General features: G+C 34.8%; 1 protein-coding gene across 1 annotated transcript in view; it reads right to left on the bottom strand.

Annotated features, from left to right (window-relative positions):
- Window positions 1-12,321, bottom strand: part of ATP8A1 (ATPase phospholipid transporting 8A1) — a 211,590-nt gene that overhangs the window by 125,398 nt on the left and 73,871 nt on the right. The window contains exons 10-13 of the mRNA XM_019628491.1: window positions 11,471-11,615; window positions 8,888-8,965; window positions 7,897-7,985; window positions 1,912-1,956 (exon numbers count right to left, since the gene is read on the bottom strand). Of these exons, the coding sequence (XP_019484036.1) occupies window positions 1,912-1,956; window positions 7,897-7,985; window positions 8,888-8,965; window positions 11,471-11,615 (357 nt within the window). The remainder of the gene's footprint in view (window positions 1-1,911; window positions 1,957-7,896; window positions 7,986-8,887; window positions 8,966-11,470; window positions 11,616-12,321) is intronic.

Here is a 12,321-nt window from a genome sequence, read left to right as displayed (position 1 = left end):
GCCCTGTAAAAACAGACCTCACTTCATCTTCACAACCTCCCTATGAGGTCCACATTCTACCAGATGAGAAGAGACAGGTGGGGAGATTAGGCAGTTTGTTCAAGGGCACCAGAAGGATCAAGGATGTGAACTTGGATGGTCAGAATTCAAAGTCTGCTTCCTTGACCACTGCATAGGTCTCAGGACACAACAAAAGCTCAAAAAATATCTATTCTTTCATCTTTGCAGGTCCACAGGTAACTATTTGATAGACGGGGAATCCAAGCATATATTTAAAATAAAGCTCACTTTATTACAAAAGGGGCAAAAGCCTTCCCTAGTGTTTATTCTTAAAAATATCATTAATATCTAAGTTAATATGTAACTGCAAGTGGAACGGTACAATTTATGAAGATGCTGACATTTTTAAAATTGGAGTTAACTTGTTTAGAGTATCAAATATCAAATTTTTCAAAGGGTATTTTACAAAAGGAGCTTATTAAACTAGATAAAATAACATTCTCTTTACAACAATGATGAAAGTCATGAAACAAACGCCATTAAAAGTAGGATATTTTCAATGACCTGAGTAAACCAACAATTTTTGTGATTTCCATTCAATTGTAATAAAAATATGGTAAAGGCAATTCCCTTCTCTTAAGACTAAATGAATTTCCTTAGAAAAATGTATATTCTATATTAATGAACAGGGGTTAAAATTAGTAGAATTATCTTAATGCTATAGAAAAGTAACAAATAAAAAAGATATAGTTAAAATTTTAGCTGTATTCTCAAAGGATTAAGTAAAAGGGAATAGCTACACCATTAAATTTGAATTATCTACCAACAGTAAGATGCTTTGGCACATTTGAAAAAAAAATACTAAAAATTATTCAGTTGTGCATAGGTGTTGAAATGCATGACACTCGAAGCAATGAGCTTAAATGTGATGACCCATCAGTTATCACATGAACCAAACAGCTATTAATAGCTGCCTCTGTCATTAACCCTACGTACCATGAGGTTTACTGCAAGTTGTTATCAAATCTCCACTTTGTTGAAATAAAATCCAAATTGAAAAGTATTAAATGATGTTATTAGACTTCCATGCATATTGGAAATGTGGCTTAATCATTCAACACATATGTAACCCGAAAATAAACATGTCACCACTTATAAAGTCACAATGCCTTCTACAGTCACCAGTTTTAAAAGAACCTGTTTTCTGAAATTTCACGTGCCACCAAATCATGATGAATTATAAAAATATCGAAATAAACTTATACTATTCTAAAGGAAAATGTAAATCCATGGAGGGGGAATTTTACAATAAAAAAACCCAAAACTCCACAAAGTATTGAAATTAAACTTATAAAACTCCATCTTTAGTAATTCTAAAGTTAATTATACTCCAGTTAACTCTAGTGCTTCCAACATTTGTCTCAGACATTTCATTTTAAAAAATGTTTATAGCTACCAAACAGATTTAGTAAATTAATGAAAAGAAATGTAAAGGAAATTTCCGCTGCTTGGGTAAGTTTCAGTAGCATCTTTTTGTAGATCTGTAGAATACATACATAGTGGCAGAAGGTGGCGGTGCTGAGCTAAATAAACAACTTCTGGAGTTAGTAACGGATATCTTAGGTGTCCACAGCCCAGGGGCCGACCCCAGGTTGATCATTACAGCATTTATTATAGATACATAATGTAAAACTCCGAGAAGCCCAACCTTTAAACTTTACAAAATGGCTAAAGGTTATTCAATAGGAAATCAAGGATATTCAATGAATTTCAACAACTACAAACTTCACAGCATTGTTGCCCCACCTGATCAGTCATGCTTTTCTCAAAAGTAGTGAATGTGTCTAACAAAACAGCACAATGTAAACCTTCTAAAGACATCAAGGAGACAGAAAGGTCCATGCAGCTTACCATTCATCGGGAGAGCAGCCATAATCCTCGGGTTCAGGGACATGGCTTCAGAAAGCGAGAGGAGGGACAGAAAGAAAGGAAAAATCATCACAGAAAGGCTGGAAACAAAAGTGTGAATAAGGGAAGTACTAAAAGATGGACCGCTAAAGGTTAAGAAAATGAACTTTTAGTTGATTCTGAAAGAATGACAGTATAGTTAGTAGAATGATGAGTTATGGTAACTAAGCAGTTGCAAAGTTATTCTATAACTGGATAGCCAACTTGCCTCTTCACCATGAAATTTACTGAAATCATACATAGACTTCAGTAGGAAATAGTTGAACTTAGCAGTTTAAAAAAAAGCTAAAGCCAATGGAAAATCAATCACATATTGCATAATCAGAACAAAGTGTTTTAATGAAACAAACATGCTAACACCTAGGAACAAACTATCACACAGGTACAATTTGCCAAATACATTTTAGAAGTAAATTTGACTACCATGAGGTGATGGTTGTTTAAGCAGATATATTAAAGTTAATTACATTTCTATAATTAAATGGAAACACATTTTAAGATGAACTGAGATTCAAAAGTTTTCACTTAAATCATAATTTGGTTATTAAACCATTTGCCATTTCAAACAGAAAACCCATTCATCAATACCTTAATTTCATTCACTAGCTCATGTGAGCACTAAGGAAGTTTGATTTTAACAGTTTTAATTTTAACCAGCCAGTCATGTATTCATCAGAAGTGGCCCATAATATACGACACAGATTTTCTTTTATGTATGATGTATGTATTTATTACATTTCTTTTTTATATTGTTCATTTTCCCCCGGCTTTATTGAGATATAACTGACATATAACACTGTGTAAGTTTAAGGTGTACAATGTGTTGATTTGATACATGTATATATAGCAAAATGATTACCACCTTAATGTTAGCTAACACCTCCATCACACCACATAATTACCATTTCTTTTTTTGTGGTGAAAACATTTAAGATCTATTCTCTTAGCAACTAGAGCAGATTTTTCTTATCTCCCATTTCTTTCATTGTATATGTCTATTCAATATTTTTCCTTTTAATTAAATATATTAGATATAGGTAAATTTTTAAAAATGCAGCATTCAGTACAAATGTAAAATCATTGTTATTTTTTGACAGATGTACAATTACCTTCACTGGGATCCTTTCACTCCCTACATGACCACCTACTCTCTTTACCCTTCCACCAAACTGGCCATGATACGGGCCCCATCATTCCAAGGCACCTCTTCTAGCTCCAAAGCACTGGACTGCCTCGAGTGCAGTATCCACTGTCTTCACTCCAACCACCATGCAGGCAGTCCCTTTTACTCACTATTCTATCTCCTATCACAGGGGCTTCTGTAGATGCTTGAGAGGAAGGGCTAACCAAGCCCCTTGTGGGCTGGTCTCCAGGAAGGGCAATGGTGGGGCTTACAGCAATCAATTCTGATCAACATCAAGGGTTGGACTCAGTCCCCCAGACTCTACCGGGGTGGGGGGTGGGGACTGGTGCTGCCATGTTGCACTGGTGTTGTACAGCAGCCCCTGATCTCACACACCAGGAGAGGAAGCACTGTTTCTCAAGTTATGCAGCTTAAAAACCACAGAGCTCAAGGCTCAGGGTCGCTCGCTCACCCCAGTGTGGTCCAGCCCTGACATGCTGAGCGCTATTCAGCGCAGGCCACCCCCACACCTGCTACTGATCCTGTCTGTATGCGTTTCCCAGGGATTGCGCTGCTCCAGCAGCCCTGGTATGCATGTCCTCCCTGCCTGGCTGTCTGCCTTTGTGGGCATGTCAGTGCTGTGATATCTGCTTGGTCAGTTCCTCACTTAATCAAATGCATTCTTAGATCTCAGCTCCAGTATCACTTTCTCAGTTCCTGACCTCCCTAATTAGATCAACCCCCAATCACAGACTCACACAAACTATGTTAGGATTTTATCTTTGTCTGCATGATTACTTAATTAACATCCATTACCCCCCTATTAGGTTATAACTTGAGGGGGCGGGAACCATGATCATTCTGTTGCTCATTATAGCCCCATCATCTAACAAAGTACCACATCCATAGGAGATAAATATTTGCTGAAGTAAATGAACAATTATTGATGTTTATCCAGCTTTCACTACCAGTCATGGTGAGTAGTAAGATAAGTCTGTGGGTTATAATCTAGATTTAGGGCTAAGTATTATGTAACTATGAGGTTTCTCATGGTCAGTCTCTTCACAGTGTTGAAGAAGTAGCTGATCCTTTCAGCAAACATATTGCTAAAAAAAAATATTGTCAAGTAAAGGTATTTACCTACTGTATTCATATATAAAAATTTCTTTTAGGGACATTCATTTTTTCATTTAAAGGGAAAACATCTATGAAATGTTTTTAATATTGATTAAATTTTTGCCTACATGAAAAGCACTGTTTAGTTTACTTAAAATATATATATATATTTTTTTACTTTAGAGACTGTACCACGTTAAGCCTTGCCCGGCTCATCAGGTCATTCAAATAGTAAGGTTGAAATTATTGACAAAGATGGTACTCAGGATTGTGGCCTAGAATGCTCACTATATTGAGAATCTCAGCCACATAAAAGCCTCTTTACTATTCCTCCCATCCAAGTAACTACAATAAAACTGACTTATTCCCTATAGGAAACAATTTGCTAAAGTGATACTTTAAATGTGTAACAGTATATCTAGTTTGTAATAAGCTAAATTTACAAATGACATCACAATTCATTTACATTTAACTAAAAAATGATCTACTAAAACAATCTAATGAATTTAAGCATGGCGGCATCTCTGATACAAAGTTGATCTCTGCAAAGTAATCATTATCTGTAAGTGTGTGCAAATCTTTTTATTTCATTGCCCATCATGAATCTAATTTGGGGCAAATGTTATGTAAAATGAGAGAAAATTTAAAAAGACTAAACTTTGAAGCATTAAGTGTTAAATTAATGCTTACAAACCTGTGGAATACATAGAACCAGGCGAAGATTATAGGATCAAGACACTTTAAGTCTTGTCCTTCAAACTGATAAAAGCCAAGAGAACTTCACCTCTGACTCTACCTAGGGTAAAAGTAGGTTTGATCTTACTTCTTAAAAATTCTTAAAAAGCACCAGCTCTGAAATTATAGCCCCAAAGGCATTTGTTAGTATGTGAAAGTTTGTGTTATTCTCCTTTGTTTTGCCACTTCTGGGGGGGATAAATACCATGCTTTCTTCTGCTGGAGCTAGAAGTGCACCTATCTAATGGTTCCCCATATTAAACAAGTGTTAAAAACACTGCTGTGGGGCAAATGGAATAGTGAAAGCCTGTTATTTCCCTGTCTGGATTCCTATAACCCAAGAGTGCCCTGAGGAAATTCCCACAGAGAAGTGGCTTATGGTAAGTACTTTTTCCTGTGGAGTTGGGCAGAATTAAGTAATAGTGGTGCGCCTCCTACTGTAAACACCTGGGCAGTCTGAAGTCTCATGGTTTCTCCAAAGCCTTCGTTATGTTCACAACTCTCTACAATTCTGACATTCCAATTGTTCATCAGGATGTTTGGGGAGAGGATGTTGATTAAACACTCAATCAGGGTTAAGGATCCTGAAAGCACACATACAATGTACACATGATTATTGGAAGCAGTTTAACAACTAGCTTCACTCGACAAGGCTCCGGCAGTCTTAGAAACATGATACAGCATCCAAAGAAGAACCATATTTCCATTTATATAGTTAAAATTTGCAAACAAAGGAAGACCTGGGTTTTTTTTTGTGTGTTTTTTTTTTTAGTTTCTAAATATGTTAGAATTTTGTATCTAGGGGGAAAAAAAATCTTAAAGATCTGGTCCCACTATCCTCATTTTAAAGAATTTGTAATATTTGAAAGGGATTGTCTAGGGTGGCAGGCTGAATCAGTGCCGAAGTTACGACTAGAACACATGTCTTATGACTACACCTCAGTATTAACAGAGGTCATTTTCCCAAGAGGAAATCTGTTTCACTGGAAACTTAATCTAAATCGGAACAATTCTTAACTCCTAATACTACTTTGATATTTACCAGTCTCAAACCCACGCTATCATAATATAGTTGGGCCGGCCGAGTGGCTCAGCTGGTTAAGAGCTCGCTCAAGAGTGTGAGCTCTGAGCAACAGCGGTTTGAGTCCCGGCCTGAGCTGAGCAGCCGCTGAGCTGCCAACAGGTGGCAGGATGGCTCAGCTTAAAAAAAAAAATACAAAAACAAAAACTTCATGATATAGTTGTTAGTGACAATATCACCAATAGCTACAGGGAGAATACTGCTCTTTAAAACAACTGCCTGCAAGTATTTCAGGACTTACCCAAGAATAGGAAAAAAACCCTGATAAAATGCAGAAGAAAAGAGCACCTAGGTATCATTCCAGCTTTCTGCTCTGATAAATTCACAATCAGTAATCTTACTAATTTGAAACTTGTTTATTCAGTTGGAAATTAGACAAAATAAAAAAGGATGTCAATGATTAAAAGAGATCACTCTTAAAAATCACCTATATGAATGAATGCAGAATTTGTGTAAAAACAAACCTCACTATAAATCTGCCAGCAAGTAGAATGCAACAAACTCTAGAATCATAACAGGCCTTTCCTTCGCCCTTCTGGGATAATGTGGGCCGAATACACATGATGTCACAAAGTGTGTCTGTACCTCTCCTGCTCCGGCAGCTGACCAAACAGTGAGGTCTGTAGCAGTTTCGGGGTTGGAGCGAGGAGAGGCTCTTTTGTCTAAGAGAATTAGATCTTCAGACAAAGAGGAAAGCTGAACAATCACACTCTGCCCTGCAAATAGTAAGTATGCTTCTCAAATTAACAGCTGTCTTTACAATGTGAATAAGCCATTCAATCAAATGTCTTTTTAGCTTCTTTTACACACACAGTTTGAAGCCATTTTTAGTCACACTCTCTGCTAGCCCAAAGAACAAGCATATCTGCCTCCATCTATTTCTCTTTGTAGACAGTTGAGTGTAGGAGTAATCATATGCTTTTAGAATTTTCTACCAAGTGGTTACTTAAAATTTTAACTAAGGCATTCTCAAAATTCAATATATTATTTTTACACTAGCTTAGTGCCTGGAGACAGAGTGTGAGTGGGGAAGAGTGGATAAAGGCCAGAAAATCCAAAAGCAAGCATCCTTGTGTGTTTGGCTAAGGGGCAGATATTTACCAGTCTTACTTGCAGATAAAGATGGTTGGAAAATTTGGTAATAGACAACTGTTTTCAATCAGGAGTATGTTTCACCTTTTGATCTTGTCTTTTTAGGAAAGGTAGACATTAATTTTCTCACATTACCCTACAAAGTATCTTAAAAAAAAACAACAACAACAGTTCAGGCAGATATACCTGGATGTAAGATTAAAATAAGTGCTCAACAGCACATTCTATGGAACAGTAATAGCCTGATGAAATATTTTGATGATACTCATTACCCAGGGATTTAGGATTCATGTCTCTACTTCCTTCCTGTAATCAGATATTGAAACTGTTCTGTAACTGCAAAGACGAGAGATGATAAAAGACAAAAACAAATCAAAGGGACCATCAGAGACGGAACAATGTTTTAACTTGAAAAGTGTCCAAGGACAGTCTGCGTGTTCGTATCACAAGATCTACTCTAACTTAGAGGCAAGGTAAAGGGAAGTGTATCGGAACCTTATTACCAGAGCCAGACACAGACCTTTGACATTTCTATACACCGAAATATTACAGGGCAGAGCCCCACTTCACAGGTAATCCCAAATGAAAAACAATACTTAAATACAAAACACATATAAATATAAATATAAAATACAACAGATACATGTATGCTGAAATTAAAACAGCTGCTTTCTAGATTAAAAAAAATAATCTGTCCTAAATGAATTCTCAAAATGTACCAAACTGTTAGCACTAATTAAATGTGTATTTTACACTCTAATGAAAAGGGAAAGAAACTCACCCATAAGCAACTCCAGCTATGGTGCACTTCTTAAATTGCATTACATTGCATGTCAGAGTACCAGTTTTGTCAGAAAATATGTATTTTACCTAAAAAAAAAAGTTTGAAATGTCATTAAAATTTCAGAAGCAATTTTATGCCAGTCAGTCTCTTACAGAGGAGGGAAATCGTTATGCTTTTTATCAATTTTGTTACATTGTAGGGGCAGATGAATACTATTAATTGACTACTTTCTGCACATTAAGTATTATGTTCAACTATCTGTTTTAGTATTTCAGCAATGAATTGTTTCATACATGAACACTGAAGACTACCAAGATATTAGAAGAGCTACAGTCATGTGGCATCTGCCTCAATACGGTCTGAATTTCCACTAGAAAGAGCCATTACTGCTACCTAACATTTATGGAGCACTCAAACATCAACATTTCTCCACATAACAAACAATTCTAGAATTGGTAATAGCTTCTGCAAAAAACTTCACACAACATTTGAACTGGTAAGAAAAAGGATAATTCTGGCCCAAATGTTACTTGAAAAATAAGAGCAAATGGCAACGGTACACACACAAAAATCTCTTCTCAGTTAGTACGTATAATGCGATTACAAATATACACATATATGTGAATGTTGTATGAATTATAAATCTAAAATTCCTGTTTGACTACTATTATACTTCGACTCACAAAACTTCATTTATCAATTTAACATTTTTTCCTTTCTGGTCAAAACCTATGAACAATTTTAATACTGGGAGTTTATATACTGAAGGACATCCCCCAGTGTAGTAGCAAAATATGCTTTAAATAATGTTTTGAAAACTTCACTTACTAAAAATGAAACTGATAGGTATGTACTAACATGTATTTATGCTGATTATTCAAATAATGAAAAATTAGGAACTGTCCATTCATACGAAGTTGCCACATGAGGCAAAAATTACAACGAATTTGACTTCCACTTCAATACCTCAACAAGAAATTTCATTTACCTGGCCAAGTTCCTCATTCAGATTAGATGTTCGAGCCATAGCAGCAGTGTCTGTGGGTTCATAGTGCATGTCAAGATCCTTTTTAAAAAAATATAAAATAAATCATTGAATACAACGGGTAATAAGAGATTGAGTGAAATTTTATTTTAACTGGTGAGTTATGTATGCAACCACTCTCATCTCTTGCCATCCCTATACCATTTCGGTTGATTTCCCTGAAAAGTACTCAACACAGGCTATTATATTTCACAGTAAGAACAGAACAGGATGGTGGTTAGAGCATGTCTTTGGAATCAGGTGATTCTAGTTTACTATCTTTCCACCATTTCCCATATATGGGCCCTACTGGAAGGATTAAGATTATGTATATAAAGTGCTTCCTACAGTGTCTGACACAATCTAAGTGCTTAATGTGAGTTAAAATAACAGCAACTAAATATTGCTCAAATAACTAAAACTTCAAACCCCTGGAAAAATTATCTAAGGGATCCTCCCTGGTTGTACTTTCTTGGTCGTTTCTTACACTGTATATACTTGAAAGCAAAATGAGCGCCTTCTCAAAACCCAAACAAAAATGTACAGTTTTTGTACCAATGTGTGCTTGCTTTGCGTCCAGAATTATGAAGTTTGACTATGAATACTTTAAAAATTAATATTTTCTATAGTAGCACATTTTATTGACAAGTCAGGGTTTATTGGTTTTCACGTCAAATGAAAAAGCCAAAGCTGATCTCTTCCATGTCTGTATTTCAGACTGATCAATAGCAATACCCATTTTGGAACAGGCTCTTGAGTTGTAGGTGCCATGTTTTAAGAGGGATAGTAAACAAGCGGGTGAGGTTCAGGGAGGAGTGACTGGAATGGGGATTAAGTTGGAAATCATGTCAAATGAAGACCAGAAGGAGACAGAAGATGCTTTGTTGGGAGGAAAGGATATGATAGAAGAATAGGCATGATGGTCGAGTTCAAATATTTCACAAGGATATCATTCGGAAACAAGAGTAGACACTTCCACGAAAGATCTACTGGGCAGAACCAGAACCAAGAGGAGGCAGCTATTAATTTCATTTCTATATAAGGAAGGAGCTCCCTAGTAAGGGAAGATCTCTTCTGTCAGGAATGTTATAAAATATCTGTATATTACAAAGGTGGTTGAAAAGTATAAGCCTGCTGGGTTCATCCAACACTAAAATTATATAATTATTTAAAGCAAATATTATTTTGAAAATCCAAATATAAAATAGTACAGCGGTGGACTAGTTATTGGATTTTCACAATGAGTTACCATATTATTTCTTATTATTATAAGTGGGAAATGTTCAATATATTTTAATTATATTTATACAAATTTTATTACACAATTTTTCAGTAACATCTCCTGCATGAAATGAGCTATACTTGCAGCTTATTTTAGATTTCTAAATTATAACGATCTTTTACCAATGATTTAAGAGATTGACAGTTGAAGTGGATCATTTACCATGGGAAGATAATGAGCAGTTACATAAGTATCATCAGTTATATTTTTAAAAATCCTAACACTGTTCTTATTGAAAAACTTTTTTAAGTGATTTAAAAAGAAACATCAAGGGATCACTGCATAAATTATATAACAGTCTAACCATTATGCTGTATACCTGAAACTAATATAAAGTAATACTGAATGTCAACTGTAACTGATAAAAAATAAAAAATAAAGAAAAGAAACATCAAAATACCAAAATTCCTCAAAATAAAAGAAAACTTAAACTCAGGCAGATTAGGCCTAAAGATTTATTTAATTTACATAAATTCATTAATTTTAACTTTGGTAAAAATAAAACTGAGGATAAGCAACATATTTTATCAACAAAACATTTAAGAAACACATTTTTTCCAGCACATTTTCCCAAAATTAAAAAAACATTTTTAAAAATTAAGAAGAAAAATTCAAACACAGATGAAATTGTTTACAGTGTGGTAAAATAAACTACATAGATGTAGAAAACATAATAGACAGTCTAATTGTTACAAGTAGTGAATACACTATAATTTTTATAGTGTTCAATTGTTTATAAAGCTGTCTGCTATGTCGTGAAAGTCCTTTGGTCTATATAACCACGTTGAGATGCAGGTAAAACGTGTTTTGTCATTTCTATGTGAGTGTCCAAAAAATTAAGTCTCAAAGAAGTCAAGTGGCTTGGCAAAATTCACACAGCTAGTAAATTATAGAACTAGAACTACAGTTCAGATATTTTAACTCCAAACCCCATGGTTCTCCTTTTCCCCAAGACCACAAAAAAACCCAAAATAGGTTTCCTGAACTACAGACCTATTTTCCCCAGAGTTGCCTGGTCTATAAACTTGTGTTTTATCATTTCTATGTAAGATGCTGAGATGAGATGTTGTTACTGATTTTCCATGTAAAATGAATTTGTTAAAATTATATTAGGTTCTAAAATATTTTGAAATGTCATCTTATAGTCAATAAAAGGTAAGGTATAATTAAGGTTTAATTTTGTTTTCAAGAGAACAAAAAATTGTATCAGAAAAAAAAAGACAAATGTATGTTTCAAGAGATAAAAAATAATAATTCATATTTACCCAATTTATGAAGTATGCCTGGGTAAATTTCACCACTTCTAATGTAACCAACAAGCTGATAGGAATGAGATTGTTGAAAAGGATGATGAAGGTCAAGAAATTCAGGCCAAAATTATTAGCACCACCATCTGTAGGGGGAGGTGGGAGGAAAGTCATTTAGAGTTTTACATATTTTACTTTGTATGAACCAGAACTTTAAGCATAATAAAAATTTTCCATATTATACAGCATCTCTACATAGTTTGGGAGGAACGTGGTGTTGATAACATATCCTTATTCTCAAATACATTCTTCATGATGGAATAACATTATTTGTGTGCAATATGATGTTAATCCTAATAAGAACTACATAATGGTACTAAAAGTGAAAGTGCTGCCAATATTACTAATTCTGTTCCAAACACAAGGTTTAGAGATATCAGGGACAGGACCGAGGGTTTATAAATGTAAAATCTTAATTGGGCGGAATCACTTTTATATAAATACTTGAAAAGCATTTCCAATTTAAAGTATGCCTTAAAAGCAAACAAAACGACAGAAGCAAAACTAACCCAAGTAGCAAAAACAACATAGGGCAGGACCCTAGGTAAATTCAGCCCTAGGTAAAATATACTCTTCCTTTTCAATAATGAAAATAACATAGCTATCCCAGATACACTCACTGTAAAGTATATGAACAAACAAACTGATGGCAGTCGTAATAGTTCTAATGTTGAAATAGTAAATCAATGACTGTAAAAAATACCTTGGAGTAGCTGCAAAGTAAATCTCTCTCTCTCTCTCTCTCTCTCTCTCTCTCTCTCTCTCTCTCTCTCTATATATATATATATATATATATATATATATATATA

This window comes from Hipposideros armiger, unplaced genomic scaffold (assembly GCF_001890085.2).
Source record: "Hipposideros armiger isolate ML-2016 unplaced genomic scaffold, ASM189008v1 scaffold_798, whole genome shotgun sequence".
In the NCBI taxonomy this organism is placed as follows: Eukaryota; Metazoa; Chordata; class Mammalia; order Chiroptera; family Hipposideridae; genus Hipposideros; species Hipposideros armiger.
Note: the sequence above shows the minus strand (reverse complement) of the source record. Positions and strands in the feature narration are given on the sequence as shown.